The sequence below is a fragment of the Pipra filicauda genome, unplaced genomic scaffold, assembly GCF_003945595.2.
Source record: "Pipra filicauda isolate LSUMZ 115617 unplaced genomic scaffold, ASM394559v2 scaffold206_size1356665_pilon, whole genome shotgun sequence".
Taxonomy (NCBI): domain Eukaryota; kingdom Metazoa; phylum Chordata; class Aves; order Passeriformes; family Pipridae; genus Pipra; species Pipra filicauda.
In genome coordinates, this window is record NW_024104317.1 from 466,120 (window position 1) to 487,389 (window position 21,270).

At 38.5% G+C, this 21,270-nt stretch overlaps 1 protein-coding gene across 18 annotated transcripts in view; it reads right to left on the reverse strand.

Annotated features, from left to right (window-relative positions):
• DLG1 (discs large MAGUK scaffold protein 1) overlaps positions 1-21,270 on the reverse strand; it is a 143,655-nt gene that overhangs the window by 94,161 nt on the left and 28,224 nt on the right. The window contains exon 1 of one of the 18 annotated variants that reach the window (XM_027738104.2): positions 3,630-4,107. The exons of 16 other annotated variants lie outside the window; for them this stretch is intronic. In XM_027738104.2, coding sequence (XP_027593905.1) covers positions 3,630-3,821 — 192 coding nt within the window. In that variant the 5' untranslated portion in view covers positions 3,822-4,107. Of the gene's footprint in view, positions 1-3,629; positions 4,108-21,270 lie in introns of those variants that run through there. One more of the 18 variants, XM_027738112.2, reaches the window with a different exon arrangement.

The window sequence follows — 21,270 nt, forward strand, 5'->3', positions numbered from 1 at the left end:
TCCAGTCCATACTAGATGTACATATCAATCCACTACCTTATGTGAAAACAAATTTGAAAGCACAATAATGTATCTTCTCTACACACAAAGAAAAAAAAAATCAGTGCTAAAACATATTTAATCTGAGTGAATGGACAACTAAAAAAAATAAATGTTTGTGAGTTAACTTCTTAAACTCACTTGCCTTCTCCAGACTTTAACCCTCCTCCCCCACCAGCCATATGACTCCCAAGTTACTGCACACTTCAAACAACAAAACCAACAAACCCTGGGGAAACACAGTCTGACTTATACAGTCTGTCCCTGGGTTAGTTTTAATTTTCACTGTACAAGTCCAACCATGTTTTGAAAGGGGTTAAGAATAAGTGAGGACTTCAATATGTAAATCTAATCATTTGAATTCACTAAACATACTGAAGCTTACAGGGCCAGACCTCCTCTGCTGCAGTATGAACAGGCAGCTGATCAAACAGAGTGACTTTAGACCGTTTGCACTCGATTCTTCAAGTTTAAATACTTGCCCTTGTTCAGTCACTGCTTCACTTTACAAGTCAAAACTAAATCTGAAAGGACCCTTCAAAAGATCATTTCAGCGACTGAAGTTACTGTGAAACACTTTGACATGCAACATCATCTCCACTCCTGCATAAAATGACTAGGATGCAATGTCAAAGCAAATGGGTAGAAAAATCTAAATACTTACAGTTCTCCTCACATCTCCCCAAAGCCAACTCTGATGTCCAGATACCACTCAGCAGAAAATAACTTCCAACCACTCTAATAACAAAAGCAACCCTACAGACAATTTTTGCATAATCTTGCTAAAACAAAGCTAATCCAAAATGAATAATATATTAAGATGCTAACACCTTTTGTACAATCAATCTTTCCTGTAGCCTAGTGGAAGTGCTTAGGAAAATAACAGTGCCTTCCTCATGAAGGGAAAAAAAGAATGGACACAAAACTAAAGGTATGGTCCACTACTGCAGAACTGAAGTCACCTTGAAAACTTTTTGTTTGTAAAAAACAGACAGACTATGCAAGCCAAATAAAATCTCTTTGCAGGTGAACAGCAATTCACACTGAGAAGCTGAAAGCCTGTGAATAACAAAAGAAACTTCAGTCATGTAAGAAAAGAGGATGATAGTGTTTGTGTCTTTTTAGAACTTCTTCACTGATCATAAAATAGGACATTCAGTATTATTTTCAATTTAGGCTTCAACATACAATAAACAGAATGACTTGAAATACTGGAAGGGGTTTTTTGATCTTTGGGTTTGCTTATTTAAACACAAGTTTGGTGTTCTGAGTAACTAACTTCATTCTCAAATAAAAGCACTAAGTTTTCTTCTAATAACTACAGTTATGACAAAGACATAAGGCATTTCACCCTCCTTGGACAGTTTCAGTTTGACATTGTATCTTGAATAAAACTGCTTATAACATGCTTATTTAGGTCACAGCGTTCCATCATATGTCAAAATGCCCAGCCTGTGTTAAATGTAAGTATTTATGTAATGACTCATGCCATGGACATCCACAAACAATAAAACAAGTTAAGGTAAGTATATACATTTACAAAAACTCCAGGAATATTTATAGTGAGGTTCACTTGTCCCAGAAGGCCAAGGAAAAGAAACTAAAGAAGGAACAGTCAGATTGTGAATGTTCTTTTCATGTGCTCAAAAAGGAAAACTGAAGATTATTTCATGTGATTACTTGTCTGAGATTGTTTCTTTATGTGAAGGACTGGTATAAGTAACCCTGCATTACTGTTTCACACTGTCATTTAAATATTGACTCTTCAATATTCAAAAGCTGTATCTTCCCAGAGGACAAGAGTATTTTACTTTTAGTACTACGCAGCACTACAACTTTTATCCAAAAATTGACAAGTGCCTGGTGCAAAATCTCTCTGCACTACCAGAAAGTCACTATTTAAAAAGAAACCCTTCAGTTTGTTTGGGATGCAGGTAGTACAGAGGTAGTATGTAGGTAGCAGAGAGCACCCACTCTGGATTAACAGCAATACACGTTTATCCTGGAGATAACTAAAGCCTGTGCATAAACAGTCCAAGACATTTTAAAGCACACCCTTGCTGAATTAACGGCGCTCAGGAAGCTGGGGGTCTGCTCTGCCAGGCGCACTGAGTAGCTGTGCAGGCGAAGGACACTAATGAAGGCGGTGATGAGGAATTGTGCCGGCAGGGATTCGGAGGCGGTGTGACCCCCTCTCACCCGCAGCGCTCTCGGGCGGCCGCCCCCCGCCCGCCAGCGCCGGGGGAAGGTGCGGGGCTGGGGAAGGTGCGGGGCTGGGGAAGGTGCGGAGGGGCCGCGCCGCGGGGAACCGCCGCCATCGCTCAGCCCCGGCACAACATGCCCAAAGTGGATGCTGGATGCTGGCTGGATATTTTTAGTTTGCTCTTAAAGTGAACAGCATCCCTGCTCTGCAGCTCAGCGGGCAAATTCCAACCCGAGAGTATTTTCATTCTATGGCTTTCCTCCCAAGTTCACTGTTACAAATAAGGAAAGGTGGCTGCAGTTCCACAAAAAAAGAAGGAAAGCAATCTTAATGTTATATCAAATAGTTTCAAAATTGTATCAATAAATAGATACATATTTTCAACCGAAAAATGCTCTGAACGCAGGAAGGATAAGCAGATTCAAAACAAGACACAGTCTGTCTCCTGGAAATAAAGCATTCAACTAAGTTTTGTAATATTTACACTATCAGAATAGCCATAAAAATTTTGACTCCTCCCTCCCAACCTGGGTGACATTTATTCAACATCCACATTTTGTGATACATATATATTTAAATGTATCACACATGCATATATTTGTGTATATGTGTACACACAACTGATCCCACTTCACAAAATAAAATCCAGTCAAAAATTTTTTTCCTTAAAATAACCTACACTGACATGGAAACAATATGTAAAGTAAGTTTTAGAAAGAAAGATTTCCAAATCTCTGTCTCAAAAGTAACTTCATACACATATCCCTTTAATTTTAAAGGGGCTTTCCAGCAGTTAACATTCTCATCATATCCTTGACATTGCATGTTAATTTTACTGAAAAAAGCATTTTTGATGTGACACCGAATATATTTGTTTACCATTCTGAGGATTACCAAATTATATATGTTTTATTACTCTGCAACCTAAACAGTTGATGTAGTCCTAAAATGACTAAATGCCCGAGGGCACTGTTAAACCCAAACCTGCCACTAACAATTGCTTCCATCAATATGATGTTAGGAGGCATTTCCAGCCCTGCATCTCAGTGCAAGTCTCCTGTGTATTTTATTCTCTACAGCTGAAGAAAATGAAAGCCAAGTGCAATAAACTGATTACATGATGATTAATGCTGATTAATGGAGAATGACGACATTTTACATGCGGCATTCAGTAAATTCAAAATGTTGTTCAAAGGGATCTCTAACCAGTAGGCATGATAATTCATTACTACTGTCACCATCACTAAGAGCTTGGATAATTGAGTAAGGCATGGAACAAAATACACACTATTTTACCAGAAATTTAAGTTACAGTTACATTAGACACAAAGGCAATCATCCATTAAATGCAGCTTACATTTCCAGGAAAGTCCTTTTATAGACCCACCTTACATCCAAACATTAAAGATATTGTGTTGTTCGTACATGCTACTTTACAGTGGCATAGCATCGGAGAAAAACAATCCAAGTTTTTAATGCTAGGAGACATTTTTTCAGACCCCGTGCACTTCAATCGATCCGTGACTGAGATTCCAGAAAAATGCCTCTGTAAGCGCTGCTTGCTGCCTGTCTTTGACATTTATTCTAGGTCCATAGTGTTCAAAAATAAGCCTTTATATTAAATAGGTTGAATCCTTCAGGAAAAATTTTGCTTCACGTTAGAAACCAGACCTTATAAAAAATGCAAAGAAAAAATCCTGTGTCCATTTTTAAAATTTTTGAGTCAGCTTTATCTTTAATTATGTCAGCGCCAGCTCCAAGTGACAACTGTCTCACGGCCCAAAGTAACACTCGGATCCTCTCAGCCAGAACCTCGGGTTAGATCCAAGGCAGCTCCACCTGCTGCAGTGCAAGGACTGCTATCTCCTCCATGAAAACAGGAGCAACTCCAGCAGAGCCACTGCTCAGTGTGTGCTGGTTGCTTAGGGGAGGGGCGAGATGTTGCAGCAAGGGACTCGTTACACGGCCGACAGAGATAAACCCAACGCTCCCTGCAAGGTGCTTTCGCACTGCACCAATGAGCATGTGAAAACCCATTTGAAAATCAGCTGTGTGTAATTATAAAACCGGGGACGTCGTAAGCCTAACAGCAGGGAATTTGCTGATCTGCAGTTTACACTAGCTTTTTCAAGGAAGTGTCAGCAGACCACAAAATGAATGGCTCTGGGATATTTAATCCTCATTTTCAAACATTAAAAATTCAAGGTTATTTGACACGTCAAAAAAAATGGTTTTTAACTGCTGAGTAAAATTCCTAATGGTCTACCAAAAGCAATAAAGAAATGGCTACAGAAATACGTGAATATTCTCCAACTTCAACACACAATGAAATCAGAAGCTGCTATTTTCCCCCCAGTTACCACTATGAAATCTGAACGATCTGGACTATGCATCAATTAGATTATGAAGAGCTCTTGGTAAAGCATTTCAAACAACCATACATGTGAACACTTAAACAAAAGAGTTTGAAAAAAAACAAAGCTTTTTTCCTTAGACCTGAAGTAAATACTGTCCTAGTCTCCTTAAGATTTGTTGTTCTTTGTTGTGTGCTAACAAGTCTAAGATGCAAAATTATTTTTAAAATGTTCTGTTTGGTTGTTTGGGTTTTTTTAACCAAGCTCTATAGGATTCAAACTTTATTTTCTTTTTTACAAGTACAGGAGTCCCTGCAGGATTTTAATCTATTTATATATTTTAATAAATTGCATCACAGACCTTGATGAAAAACATGTCCTTTGCAATTACTCTGCTCTTGTATCATAAGCTAACCAGCCTTTGCAAAAAACTTCAATGAAATAACATTAGCCATCATTTCTATTTTTTAGAAGTGGTATTGTAAAAAACCCTCTTTAGGACATGACTGTTCACTTAAGTTTACACCTGTACCAGCCCTTCCAGCCTTTAGTCATCTCCCTTCTACTTTATTTGGTTTACCCTATAAGCATCCCCTGAGGTAGCAAGTTTAGTGTAGTGTAAAATTGCATCCACACTTCCAGCTCAGAAACGAGTAACTTCATGAATTATACTGAGACAGTCATCTTTATATAAATGTGCAGATTGATGAAACCAAAATTAAGGCATGATGTCTGGAGAAAAATGTGTAACTCAGCCCACAGTAAACCTCAAAATAAACTCCATTTGCATGAGGACCTCTTTCTTGGTAGACTATCCAAGGATCACCGATGACAGCATTTCCATATTCATAAGCAGTTTTCTTTCCAGTGACCTACAATTTTTCACCAAATAGCCTCAGACATCATTTCCCACAGAAGGTCATCTACTGCATGTGAGTGCAGCAGTAGGGGCAGGGCCAAAGAAAAATATCTAACACTCAACTTGATTGTCATGGAAAAAGAAACAAAGGCTGTAAAAAAAAAAAAAATACACCTTCTTTATCTAGCTAAATTAGATTATGTTTTCTTGCAAGAACATTCAAATCCAAGGGTAGCCCTAAGTAAAATAGGATGATGGAACAACTAAAACCCCTTTATGTTCCTTCTGCAGGTTGGGGGACACAGTAAACAGTCTTCTGTCTGAAGCAGCAGGGTAGAGCACAACTGAGCACATACTCAAACAACACATGTGAAATAGGAAACACTGCACAAGGGGAACACAGTCACAGAGAGCTGTCTCTTGCCAAACACAAGAATGTTCCTATCCCACAAAACAACCTTTTCTATGCACCATGGATCAACAATCCGTCTTACTTCCATACTTCTAATCACATTATAATAAGATAATTTCTCACTGAAATAATACACAGTCCAACGCATGGCAATTTCATGACAACAAATAAAGTCAAAGTGCCAAAAGCATTTCTTGAATGTTGCAGAAATAGCTTTTTGTGATGCAGAAAATATAAGCTCTAATGTGCCATGGGCATAGAAGAATCAATAAGAGGAAGACAGAGTCTACACATCTACAAAGGATTCCATCAGTAAGATACAATAAAGAAGAGAAAGCTTAAGTAACTTCAGGCAATTACATCTACATTGTTGATGAAGACCACATAAACCATCTGAATCTTTCAGCCATATATTTGCAGCTGTAGATAAATAAATTGGTTACACTGCAAAATTGTCTTGGCCTCTGTACAAATGAAACCTTTTACATCTGGCTGCCCACAAGATTAAAAATACAATATTTAAGCTTGTAAAATTAAAATATATTCTTACATATTTTTCTGACTAAAGCCAGAGATTTAACTGTAATGAAGGTTTCACTTGTTTAAAACAATTATTTGTGCTCAAAGGTTTTTTTAAAGAAATAGTTGTGAACATAAATCTTTCTGAAATATGAACATATATTATCATATAGAGAAACATATGAAACAGAATATTTCTAAGTCTACTTTTGAACTCCAAGGAAATATATCCCCACTTAACTATTCAAATTGAAGGTTGAATTGACATTTCAAACCACAAAAATCAATGTATTAACACAAGGACTAATCTGTTAATAAGAAGAATATGCCCTTAACTCTCTAGCTACCTATCATTACTTATTCCCTATTTATCAGTCTGTATTTTGTATTATCACATAAAAGCTTGGGTTCCTACTGTCAGAGACCACTGTTTCCACGTTTCCTCAAAAGTGTTCCCAGTAAGAGTGACTGGTTTCTTTCTTACAAAAACACTACATAAAAATGAATTGCCTTTATTTCAGGTTTTGTTTGAATGTTTACTTGGCAATAATCCATCTTTATGTACAGTTCCCATGTGCACAATAAAAATATCCACATCATTATGATCTTTAATTAGTAACCCAGACTCATTTTGTTATCATAAAATAAGGAAGCTCCTACCTCCCGGTCTCCCTGAGCACTTTGAATATTGGATAGAGAGAAACAAGAGCTCTGCAGTATCAAAAAAACCCACACTGTAAGACTTTCACAGAAACTTAATGCTTCAGTTCAGCACTTGCCAACTATTCGTGATTGAACACACATAGTACCAGTTTCATCGATCCGTGAGTTCCACCTGTATCCTCAATACAACACAGGTTAGGAAAGAGCAATGGCATAAGCAGTAAGACCTGGAGCTTGTAATAAAATGAGTAGTGAAGGTCTAACTTGACAAATGTACCAACTGTTCAGAGTGCCAAACCCAAGGGGAAAAGGCTATATTAGCCTTCATATTTCTTCAGGCAGAACATGTCCCTTAAGTATCACTGCAGGCACCTGTCAAGCTGGCAGGACTCAAGTTTAGGTCCCTCTTTCCCAGAAGCCTGACCTGGTAGATTTCTGGGATACTTAATACAATCAAATTAAAAAAACAAAAAAGCTTATCAGAATTATTTAAATCCAATAAACTTCATTTAACCTCTGCTATGCATAATCATAGTCTGTAAGGTCTTCAAAGAGTACACAGAATTCCAAAATCATAAAGAGCTCTGCAAAAAAGCTTGGATACTAGTTTAAGATTGCCTTACACCAACAGAGAGCTCTAATGTAAGGGCTGTAATCATTTCTTACCCAAGGAGTAGTAATTTTATAAGCGTTTTCTATAAGGCAAATGAAATTTGAACACTAGTTTGAGAACAACTGATGTCTGATGCAAACTGCATCCATCAGCACCCAGGAAGCTCTTTGGCTCTGCAGTTCTTACTCCCTGAAGTATCAGGTGACCATCCAAGCCAATTCTGAGAGTAGCCAAGAAGTGTCCTGCTTGTTTCTGCATGCTCCTAAACTACCAGAAAAATCATTTGCACAGTTCTTTCGGGCAAAGAGGTTTATTTACTGAAAACACTGTGAGCTGAAAATTCCCCTTCTAATAGGCATCTTTAACAGGATTCCATACCTTAGGAGCACCTTTTTGTGAGCTTGGCAAGTAAACATGTTTGCAGAACTGAAACCAGCAGCCATTGTTGCACCTCCAGTTCAGAATGCTGATGTGTATCTGCCCTTCTTAAGAAGTTTAATAGTCTCATATACAAAATTTGCAGTGCCCGCTCAATCTGACCCATATGTGCCCAAAATAATCATCACTGAACTCTCTCAAAAAGTGAGACTCCTTTCTATTGTTTTGACCCCAACAACAGAAAAATATTTTCTGGAACAATTAGCGTATGGTAAATACAGCTGTCTGTGTCTTAAGTTTCCAAAACCTTGAAGAATACCACAGCCTCATTAACTTCAGAAAGCAGGTGACACGTTACTTGGGAAAGAAGAATCTGATTAATAGTTGCTTGCTTTGTTTTTTTAAACTTGACCCGCAATGGCATTTAAGCCCAGAACAGGTCCTATGAATAGAAACTTTTCAGTGGGTGTTTGTGATTTTTCTCCCAGTTTATTCCAAGCCTTAAATTGTTACGTATAAGACAGATCTGGGACATCACTCCGATGAGGTCCTTCATAAGCCTTGATAAGTCAAGCCAAAAAACAGTCAAGAATGTTTCCCTTCCCAGCTGAGTGACCATCACTATGGGCATCTGTATAAGCTTGCTTCTGGAGTTCTTTTCAGTCCAAAACAGAGAAGGAAAACATCATGCCATATTGGAGAAAAAAACCCAGATGTGTCTGCATTATGATGTTCTCTATATGCAAAAATAATCAGGTTTCAAAATATGAGCTGACAGACTGAAGAGCATTCAGAAGCAAAACTTCACAAAACTTTCCCGACAATTACCACTGCGTATTCCAAGTGTGATTTCAAAGATATTTAATCATATCATTCATCTGTCAGTTGTTGTCTCTTAGTAATTCTACCACTATAGGTTAACTTCAGCCAAATTGACTGGAAGGATAGAGGTCTCTGAGGACATCAATCATGTGCAAGTTTCTTAGCGTAGGTAGCAGGCAAGAGAATAAATATCAAAAAATCCCCACCAAAGGAAGGGGGAACAGCAAGAGGATAAGGCTGTCTCAGCAACAACAAGCAGAATTTACATAATGAGAAAGAGATCAAGAATATCAGAGGGGAGAAAATCTAGTAAAATGGCATATAGTAGCCTATATTAAAATAGTAGCACACCTTGACAAAAAGGTCATGCTTTCTAAGGCAGGTATGAGGCCATTTCATGTTTCAGAATTAAAAAAGCCTGGAGTGGAATCTCTTCCCCTTTTTCTGATGTTTTGGAATTACTTTAGCACTACTGAAGCACGTTTTACATCTTTAGTTGCCACACAAGAAGTTCCTGAGAATTAGAGAGGTCATTGGCTAGTACGACTAGTATGAAAGCCAGAACTCAATGTTATTTTTTCCTAGCTGGAAGCCATGAAAGTCAGGAGAATATCTTCAAAACACACTAGGAAATGACTGAAAATAAATTGTTCCTTTTGCAATACTCGAAGTTTGATCCATTAAAGACATTGTACATGCAGCAGATTGGCATCTATCTGACCTCGTGTTACATTCACTGCAAAAAATTAATTTTGTTATATTGGCAACATCTATGTGAGGAAAAAAAAAGTTATTGTATTCTGAATAGACTGTACTGTGATTAGAATACAACTCAACTAGAAAATTCCTAAATCAAAATTCCAAAAATCAAAATCTACTACATTGCTTCAAGCATATTTAACATGTCTAGAAACAGCCTGTGGTAGGCTGAGCCTGGATGGCAGGTATGCCCCTACCCAGTTGCTCACTCACTCCCCCCAAGAGGGATGAAGGAGAGAATCAAAAAGGCAAAAGGAAGGGGAGAAACTTCATAGGTCAAAATAAATAAGTGAAAGGGGACATTAAAACAACCAACCAAACAAAAAACCAACCAACCACACATATAAGCAAGGCAAGCCAAATCACCAACCACCAGCAGGTTAATGACCAACCTCAGCACCAGCTACTTCCAGTGTTATTGCTGAGCAAGATGTTAAGGTATATGAAGTATCTTTTGGGTCATTTTGGGTCAGATGCTCCAGCTGTATCCCCTCACAACCACCTGCCCACCCCTAGCCTTCTCATTGGGGCAGCAGAGTGAGAAACAGAAGAGGCCCTGACATGGTGTGAGCACTATTCAGCACTAACTAAAACACTGTCGTGTTTCTCACAGTCTAAAACACAGCACCATATGGGCTGCTGTGATGAAAATTAACTCCATCCCAGACAAACTCAGTACCAGCCTGACCTGAAAAGTCCTTTAAAATTAACAACTATGAGATCTTTGCATTCAAAAAAATACTGCTGAAATCACTCTTAGAGTAAAAGTATGTGATTAATCTAAAGTTGCCTTTGATGTGTTGCTTGCATCTGTCCATGCAGGAGAAAAAAGTATTCATATTTAGCCCTAGATGGTCCATTCAACTCTCAGAAAGATTTCTAGTGAACACCAGACACCAAATCCCAAAGATTAAACTGATAAACTATAGAAGTCCAAGTAACAGGCCTTCCGAAAGAGCCAAAAGCTTAACACCCTTGTCTCATCCCTTCTTTACACCCTCAATGAAGCTTCCACACAGCCTGAATTTGAAATGGGTGGACTCTAATCTGAAGTGATAAAGATTATCAGCCAAGCAAGGTTAGACTGTCAAGGTCATACTCAGTGGGAAAAACTGAATCCACCAGGGTGTGATGAGTTGGAATTGTTCTCCCCAGTGTCAAGACCAGGCTGGAGCAAGGATCTAATTTATCACTCTGGATTACTCCCTGTAGGACCCAGGTTGACTAGGCTAAGCACGTCCTCCAAAACGAGGTTTTCCTTAAGCACCTATTGGGCTGAAACACAAGGCTAGTTTGATTCAGGCTGTCATGCAGGAACTATTGGATGGGGAGTGTGATGGGAGGAAAGAGGGACATCTTTGAGGCTTATTCCAGTATGGATAACATATGAAGATCCTTCAGCTCTTGCAGGATTGCTCAGAATCTGAGTCATCCCATCTTTTTTAAAGAGCTTCTTTAGGAGTGCAGTTTTCAGTAGGGAATACCTTCTAAATGGTCCATGCAAAGTAGCCAAGGAAAGTAGATCTGCTGCTGAATAACTCTCAAAGCATTAATCAAGCATCTGTGCCTCCACTGGAAAAATAAGGGCACACTGGTAAAAAACAAGTGAAAATGAGTGAGAGAAAATATATTAATAATACATGTCTTTTATCTGGCGAAGCCTCACACTACTTCAGATTCATTTCAATAGCTGTTCATGTTGCTTAATACGACATGAAGAAAAGACTGCAATTTGACATATTTGGTGCTACATCAAAGCAGCAGAGCAGAAAAGAGTAGAGGCTAACAACCTCTCATAGCCAGTGGAGATGAAGTGCTTCAACAATAATAACTGTTTCTGCAGACAGTGAGAAGGCTCTTCTCAGAGACAAGCAAATCAGTCCTCCAGTCCTGTTGTTTCAAAAACAGTGAAAACCGATCACGTTTCAATTATAAAATAGTCTACTGAGCTCAGGACAGAACCCAGACAGCAGTGCTGTTCTGTGGGTACTCCAGTACCTGCCATACATTTCTGAGTACCCAGAGGACTGTCACTAGGTTCTAAAGGAAACAATTGTTTTCAAAAAGATTTTTTCATACAAAGTTGGTACCATGCTTAAAGGAGAAATGCCAATAGTGTGTCTTATGTCATTCTAATGAATCTGAACTTTTCAAAAACAGAGATGACACCTCCCTCTAAATGGGAAAAGATTCATAATGCTACTTTTTGACTCCAAGGGATAAAAGAATTTGCTGGCCTACGGTTTCAATTCATTGCAACTCCATCATTTTCTCCATCTTAAAATGCAAATCCTCTTACAAGAAAGGACTACCATCTCAACCCAAATGGTAAGGGTGCTGGTGATTTACCCTTTGTTATTAACTGAGAACAGGTAAGGAAGGTTGTTATTACCTTCAGGAAACTAAAAGGTAAAGGGGAGAGTTGCAAGAAGGCACAGAACAGACAGACAGAGACCAAGGCTTTGAAAGGCTTCTGACAGGGCCCCTTGAAGCTTTCTTATCTGTAAGTCAAGCAATCACAGGCAGGATAGACAGACTGGGTTGAAAATTTGTGGACCACTTGGCTCAAAAAGTGACTGACAGCACCATGTCTGGCTTGCAGCGGTAACAAGCAGAGCACCCTGAGGTCAGGTACTGGGGCCCACATTGCTCAACACTGTCACTTATTGCTGGCACGATGACACAGAGCACACCCCAAGGAGACCAACAGGCCACACTCCACTGCTCAAGGGGCCAATACAAGAAACTGCAGGACCTTAACAGAGACCTCTGACCTGGAGCACTGGGTCAGGAGGCAGTTCATGCAGCTCGGCAAGGAGCTGTGCTGAGTTCTGCAGCAAGGATTGAACAAATCCATGCACTGACAGGGAATAACAGCTGTACAGAGATACATCTAATAGTCATGTGGGACAGCAGCCTGGGTGAAAGCCATGAGCAGTTCAGGGTAGGAGACAATTCTGCTGATAAGTATCACTTCTCTCCAGTTTTTCTAGAAAGAAAAAAGTATTTCTCAAAGTATTTTTGCTGCTGTTAGCAGATTCGTTCTCCTATGTAGTGCTCATTAATATGTTAGCCAGTGCAGTAACACATTCAGAGCTTGCAAATAAGGAGAAAATAAGTTAATTAACAAGCTGAAAAAAGGGTTAGGGGGTGAGGGTGGTCTTATAGTTTTCGAAAACTGAAAACACAAGTTACAACTTAATCACCATGACAGAACAGCTTAAGCGAGAAGTGTAAAGACTTATGAACTGAAGCTCCACAAAGGAAGCTCAAATCACATTTTCTCAGAGCAGGTTAAATTATCTTAACGTCAGTGAGCACAAATTAAAACACTTATTCTTACAGTAAAAATCACTGTCAAAACAGAGTCAAACTTTGCTAAGAATTCAAGCAGTGATGCTTTACACACTTGATTATTACTAATTACCCTGACCATAAGCTTACTCCAGTCTACCTTGGTTACAAATGCTTTCACAATCTGCTCCTCCACTCCCCTGAAACATCATAATTTGATAGAAGGTACAAGGAACAACCCTTCCAATAGCAAAAAACATAGCAGTAGTGTTTTGACTGGCAATGAGGTATAAATATGCTCCAAGAAAACTTCAGAAACAGGTAACAAATATTTGTTACCTATTACCTCACAACTATTAAAGCATAAAAACTGTGCGCTTTTTAAGCTTGAAATGTTAGCAGCTCAAATCAAATTTAACTTTGATTTAGATTTGTATCCACAGTTTATGAATCAAACCTTCAAAATATTGATCCTGGACTCAGTCCTACTTATCGACCCCAGAGCTTCTGCATATTAATACATGTTTCTAAACCACAGTGCTCAGCAGGAATCTAGGGCAACACAAGCACCAGTCCTTAAAAAACACTAGCAGCTGTTGGCAAACTAATTGCACAACTGTTCAAAACAGAGTATTTCTTCTTAGTAAGTTTTAGCGAGATGCAATAGCTTGCTACAGAAAATAGTGCCCTACTTCAGCTTTGAAATGACTTCAGTTAGGATCCAAATACCTGAGTGAATGTGACAGCATGTTAAAGCTCATGTAGGTCATTCTCCCCTTATCTCTCCCCATGTTGCCTTAAAAACACCTAAAAAATAGTACCTTAACTAAAATTATAGAGGGGTTTTTAAACCATCAAGTAGAGCAAAGCTATTAGCTCAAAGTTAGAGTTCCAATTTTCAAAAAAGAAACTTACAGAAAACCAGAAATTATTACTTCTCTGTATAATTTTGAGATACTCACAAATCTTGCCTATTGGAGACATTTCTGATCATCTCATCTGATAAAAATAGACACAAAAATTAGAAAAGTATAGGGCATAACAGGAAGGGTAAAGGTGCTCAGTGGCTTCCATTTGAGAAGACTTAACTGCCAAAGCTCTTCACCTTATAAAGCAAGCAGTTGAGTTGGAAACATGACACACAATCTTTAAAAAGATGAATGGCAGAGGAGAGGCATACAAAATGCAACTACTAACTATTTAAGACAGTACAGGCATTAGCAGACAATTAAATTACCCCACAGATGTTTGAAAGCAAATGCAGAACTCATTGCCACGGATATCAAATGTTCAAAAAGGAACTACAAAATAGCAAATCAACAAACTGAGATCTAATAAAAATGTGTAAGTGTAATCACTATCTCAGGAAATCTTTCACATGCTGCCTGCTGGAGTGGGACAGCAACTAAGTGAGCACTTGTCCTTCATTTACAATCATAGAATAGAATCACTAGGGTGGGAAAAGACCTCAAAGATCATCAAGTCCAACCATTAACCAGACTGTGTTCACCACTAAACCATATCCCCAAGTGCAACATCCACATGCCTTTTGAACACTTCTGGGGATGTGACTCCACCACTCCCCTGGGCAGCCTATTCCAATGCCTGACCATCCTTTCAGTGAAGAACTTTTATTACCATTTAACTTACGCCTTAAGATGAATTGCCAGTCACAGAATATCCTGAGTTGGAAGGGACCCACAAGGATCACCTACAAATCCAACGCCGTTTTTAGGGCAGTCCTGTACTCTGAAGGATTCAATTTGCATCACCTACTACTAGAACAGCAGATCAACTCCAGGCTTCCCTTGGGCATCTTTAGTACTGGTTAGAGACACACTGATATAATGACAAACAGGAACAACAGAAAAGGAAATGGGAAAGAGAATGAAAATTACAAAAGGTTTAATGCACTGTATTGCCAGGTAACATGTACAAAAGCCATACAACACAGAATGCAGGTCAGAAAGTTTTCACATTTCTTGTATGTTTATGGATTGTTGAGGACACAAAAGTTTAAATTAAGAAAGGAATGGGATACAAACAATACTCACCAGAGTTTGCAAAAGCCCTTTAAGACATTCTGTAGAAAAAAATCACCAAAATAAAAATAGTTTGGTGTTGCCAGTTCTTGTGTTACAGGAAATCAATAATTAGGCTAAGGGCTGCGATAATCCAATTTTAACTAAAATTACCACATGTATATATTTTTATAGTGGGTCTGGATGGATTTTAACTGTGTAAAGAAATTCCAAAAATAACATATAAATATAAATATATATATATAAAATATTAACAAGATTTACAGCTTCTTGATCAGCAAGTCAACAAATTAATACCAGCTCTGTAACCTGTAAGTTAATACTCCATTTTTTTTGATCCTCTCTTTCAAAAGAACATCCTCACATACTTCAAATCTCGGAAGGATAAGGAAGCTTTGCCAAATTCTCGGCCGTAGATACCGCATTGTCCTGATTTGTGAAATCTAAGAGAAGCACATTGTACACAGTAGAGGGCAGCAGTTCTCCACTGCCACTCGAAAGCATTTCCCTGTTGGCAACAGCAGCATTTATTTAAAGATAAGGATGCAAACCACTAAAGTCTACATTAAATTATATTCCTTTTTCCAAAGTCTTCCTTTTACAAAAGTACACTACAAATTGAAAATACAAACCAAAATAAAAAAAATTCACTGTGATTTCCAAGCATCTGATTTGATCTAAAAATAAAACCTGAGAAGAAGCAAATTGATTCTGCCAAAAAGTTTTTCATTTCCTTCATTACAGTCACAATCTGGTACCAAAGTTGTTTCAATGTGATGTTTATAAATTGCAGTGCACTGGTGAATCAATGCACAAAATCTCATTTTGACTTTATTCTCTGAATAAATAGATGAAGAAACATTTTAATTAGCGGTAAGAAAAGTAAAGGTTTTTAGATTGCCACTTAGTAGGCAGGAAGATGAAATAATCCTATTTTGAAATTAATTTTCCTGTTTAATGTTATCAGATATTTACTTCTCTGATCCTTGTGACAGTAGAGTTACATTAGAATATGCTACAAATAGTGCTGACAGGATTTGAGATGACTAAAAATCCTCATTTTTGGATCCAACCCAAGCTGGTGCTTTTCATTGAAAATCATGCAAAGTGAGACAGATTTTTCTGCTAAGCCTCTCAAACAACCTAAACCCATAATAAACAACTTAATGTGACCTTTAAAATCATCCAGCTACATCATAATGGGCTCGTGCTATCTACATTATTGTTATAAAAGCCTTTTATTAACTAATTACTTTAGCAGCAAGGATCCTTTTGATTTCCAGCTTTAATTTATTTTAGCTTAATTCTTATTGTTCCCACTTCAACATCATCACATTTGAAAAGTCACTGGCATCTTTAGTTTTTGGAAACATATTCCCTGTGTCATCAAGACAAGCTCTTGCAGCTTTTCCTTCCCAGATGGTATTTCCCTCGCTGCTCTAATAGCACTTCCAGCTGGGAACGTACAGTTTGCAGTGGCACTTACATAACACCATAAAGCAGAACTTTTCCATCTCCTCAAAATACCTTGATGGTCTCCAAGGAGTATTTCAATTGATCAAAACAAGACCAGGAACAGAGTTATGAAGATCACGCTGCTTCCAGCCCAAATACAGACTTCTCTCCAGTCACCTGAATTATGGTTCCTTGCCTAAAACCAGCTGTGTACATCAGATCCTGTAAACAACCTATTGGGAAGTTAGGAAATAATGATCCATTTCTCACCATAATAGTGATGTTTATTTCCAGGAAATTTTCTACACACAGGTTATAAGATGCATTTATTAATAACAGATCACTAAGTTTACTACTCCTCCTCATCCCAACTGGAATTTTTAGAGCATATAACGAGTCAAACTTCAATTAAGAAGAAAAGTCGCTAGTTAAAGTATTCCCTCACCATTTCCTTAGCCTGAAGGAAAAGGAAACACAGCAGGTAAAAAAGATCTCATGTAATAAAATAGTCCTACTTTTGCCTTCTGGAATACTGTTATTATTGAACTTAATTACAAATAGCAGCAGAAAGGTGATCTGGAGGCGGGGTTGTTCTTTTATAAATGACCTGCAACAGCATCATCGCTTCAGACTGCTGAGTTAGGACAGACATCTCTTCTTCATTTTGAGTTTGGAGGTTTGTTGAGGAGAACTGTACCTAAATTAACTATTATTGTGCTTTTCTAAACTAAAGCTAAAGCAACCAAAGTAGATTTTTCAGGCTCAGTCTTGTGATAAATAGTTTCATCTTACCACATGTGAATGGCTTGAGGTTTTTCTTCTTTCCCAACAGAAAAATAGCAACCAGAAGAAAGAAGTTTCCTTCTGGGTAAAACATTTACAAAGAGATACAGGAATGTACCACAAGTCAAATATGCACAATTTTGAATTACTATGTATTTTCAAAGACATAATAAGTGTACAAAAGTCAAAGGCTATCTTTTAATTACAGAAGAAAAATGGACTAAGTCCACCATTATAACACTACAAGGACTTCAACAGAGCTATTATACTGATAAATAAAATATAAATGCAAGAATGCAAGAAGCAGCTGTTCAGTTCCAGATTCATTGCTACCATGCTTGGCCAACCCCCCACCCCTGCAGCTGGAAAGCCCAAATCAGAAGAGCCTTTGTAGTCTGCTTAAGAGAAAAGCTCTGGAGCTTGGGATACACCACTGACACATCTTGTGTCACACACACAACATGCAAACAAAGCATCCTCAGGGGGGTGTCTTCACCAGGCAACAAAGTTACGCTAAATGCAGGTGGCTCAATGCAACTATGGCACAATTTCTCCAATAGTTAAGGAGAACAGGCCACAGAGGAGGGAGAATTCCCTGCAGTGGTGCTCCCTCTCAATGGCACATTTGAGAGAACCATGACTGGTGGCTGGCACACTCAGCCCAAACTCAGAGCAAAAATATCCTCAACATTTAGTATTTGTGGGCACAAGTAAACCTACTGTTAGGGCACAAAGACTGACAGAAGGAAGTAATTATTGTTCTAATGTTTTAACAGCAGATGGGAGGGAATCGTTCTTCCAGGCAATATGGATTTGTCACTAAAACCCTCTAAGGCCTGTTCATTCTCTGTTGGGCATTTAGATGAATTCAGAAAATGCTGATGATTCCTGCCCACACTGACCTTTAACACAGCAGCTCTCAGTTACACTTTTAGTATGTATTAGAATTTCATTAAAGTGTGTCCTTGCTTCCTCCAAACCCAAGTTGTGGCAGCTTATGGTCATCAAAGAAACATCTCAAAAAAAAAACCAAGCCACAAAACAACAAAAACCACACCACCACAAAAAAACCACAAACCTAACAAGGCTGAATATCACTTAAATAAGGATGATCTCCACCTGATCATGTCTTCCATGTTTTATTTTTTTGGGTCTGATAAATACCAGTCTTAGGAATGAGATTCAAGAAATGTTATTCCCACTTATGAAAGTATGAGTAATACCCACTGACAAAACATCAGACTATGATTAAGCCTCAAATAAAGTGTAAAAACATCCCTCATGCTAAAGCCCTGGTGCAAGGCACTGCATTCACAAAAGGAGTGATCAAGCACAGTGCTGGCTAGTAAAACAGATCTGACTAGCAGCATTCCAGATAATCAACCGGTGAGCTCAGCCAGCTTGAAATCTCACTTCAAATAAGGGAGGAAACCTTTTGGGTTTTTTGCCACCAAGAAATTTAAATACCTCTGCCTACTGAAGGAATCGTGTTGGAGACCATATGCCCAACTACGAACAACCCTCCGTTTATTCACCCACTGTTTTCATTACAACAGGAAACTCTGCCAAAGTTGTTCACTCTGAGAGTCCAGTTCCATAAGCAAGAGCCAAACAGAGCAAACATTTTGATTCTGCTGCAGAGATAATCACTGCTCTTCTCACCTTCTCCTTCCAAAAGTGTTGAGCTGTTAAGTCTTACCACTTTACCTGCCTTTTCACAGGCATCTGAGTCACTTTAACTGCTCAACACTTTCCAACTCTCCATCCCACAGCTACCTTTTCATAGGTCTCCCCCAAACTCAGCCACAGTCAGTGATGATAGCTCTGGTTTGTTGGGACACTTCTTATTGTGCTTATTTGACTTTTCCATGAGCTGCCTTCACTCAGTAGCCAGCACAAAACCATATCAAGTTCTACCAGGTTCCTGGCAGGTGAGCAGTAAATAAAAGGAGGTAGAAGCACTCTCAGCAGCAGCAATCACATTTCACTGTCACTTATGAAGCCACAGATTGAATTCTCTCCCATAGTAAACAGGACAGCAAAGCAAAACTGATCAGGAATTAATGCTTCACCACTCTGCTGCCATTAATTCTACCTGGAAAATTACCCAGGTTATGATCATCAGCTCCTCTGAATAAACCCACACAGTTCCAGGCAGGCAAATGGAGCTGTGAAAGTGCTATGAAGGGGTCTTACTTCTAGGATTGATTTCAGAAAGTTATTCTCTGTTTTTACTGCTGCATTCAGCATCTCCAGTCTAAACATATTCCACACCATATTCTCAGAGTCAGTCCACAAGCTGTGTAACTCAACTGCTGGAAATACTGATCTTTAACAGGCATTTGTTTTATCTACTCTTCAGTCAATTCCTAACCAAACATACCCAGAACTGATGCAGTAACCATATACAACTCATTTGTCTCTTATATCTAGTATTCATTAGCAGCTTTTATTTTTAAAACAGAAGGAAAAATAAGTACAAGCACACACAACAACTAAAGAGATTCACGTGAGATTCATCAGATTCATGTAAACACTTCAGGTACATGGTATCCAGTTTCTTCCAGCACTCAAACTCCAACAAACTTCACTAATGTCTCTGCCTGAATAACTACACAATTCTAATAACTTTTGGTTTATCAACTAAATGACCCTGTATGCTTGCAGTCATTCAGAAGTAGCAATCAAACAAAGATTATATCTCTGGAGATGCTCTGTTTAAGAAGTACATGCCACAGATTTATACCTTTGTTTTGTATTCTATGTGCATTTTGGTGAGACAGACAATCCATGTAAGAGAAAGCCAAAGAATACTACAGAGCAATTACCTCTGGCCTAGGAAGTCCTTGAGTCTTAAACTGTTGCTGGTTGGGAGAATACCAAATAACATGTTAACAGAAAGAGAACTCAGATTCAGAGAATCCCCTGAAAAAGAAGTTAAATGCAGAAAGTTTATTATATTCTTCTATTCAATACACATTACTAATGATTTGCCTTACGTCAGTCTATTTTCTCATACTTTCTCAGCACAGCTTTTCAGATTTTATCAGGTCCCTTTATCATTTCCTCCACTGTCACTCTGTGCCATCTTCATCACTATTGCTGTCATCATTTATCACCTTCAAAACTATTCATCTTCAAAACTCAAGAGAAACCACCTTCAGTTCCATCCATAGAATCCAAAATATAGCATTTCTTAAGTTCTTAACTACAACCTCCAGATCTAACCAATCTCATGCTATGTGATGTTGCACAGGACTTCTTTATTTGCCATGTAGAGTAGAAGCATGAACCCCTGCCAAAGTCCATTCTTTGCATTAAAACTGCAAACTTTTTAAAGACTTGTTTAGAACCAAAAATGCAGGCAGCTGGGACAGTTTCTCCTGGCATGATCTCAAGATCAGTATTCTCTGCTTGCATTCCTCATCGGTTTTGTCAAATACCCTTTAAACCCATTTACAGCACACATTCCCCACGCTTGGTCTCCTATTCCAAATGAAAGTTGGCCAATCCTTCAGACTGCAGACAACCATCCTTGATTTTGACACCAACTATCTGGTAGGCAGATGTTTCTCTGGCATTGCATTATACTTCAAGATTACATGTAAGAGCAATTTCATACCATCTGCTGGTGCTGCCAACATTGGTGAGGCACCATTTTTTTCACTTCCCAAAGCTTTTATGACTGATTCTGCATCCATTTCTTCAACACTACAACCAGATGGCGTACCAAAGTCAAGTGATCTATTATTAGCACTACTCAACTGGCTCACCAGATAACTATGATTTATCCAATCAAATATGTTTGGAAAGCAATTTGCTTTTTAGTGAGGACGTGGAATGTTGGCAAAATGAAGTTCTTGGCCAAAACCCATCATGACACATCATTCACACTGCCAACTTGGAAGGGCTGTTGTGGACTATTAAGCCCTCAACGTATTTCTTAAGCTTTGAGTGTAATAATTTCCCATATAATTCATTTACATCTCTTCTACAATTTTAAATTCATAATTCTGTATTTTGTTCCTCCCCTTAGGAAAGCATCCTCTTTTGGGTCCACCAAGTAATTTTTCCA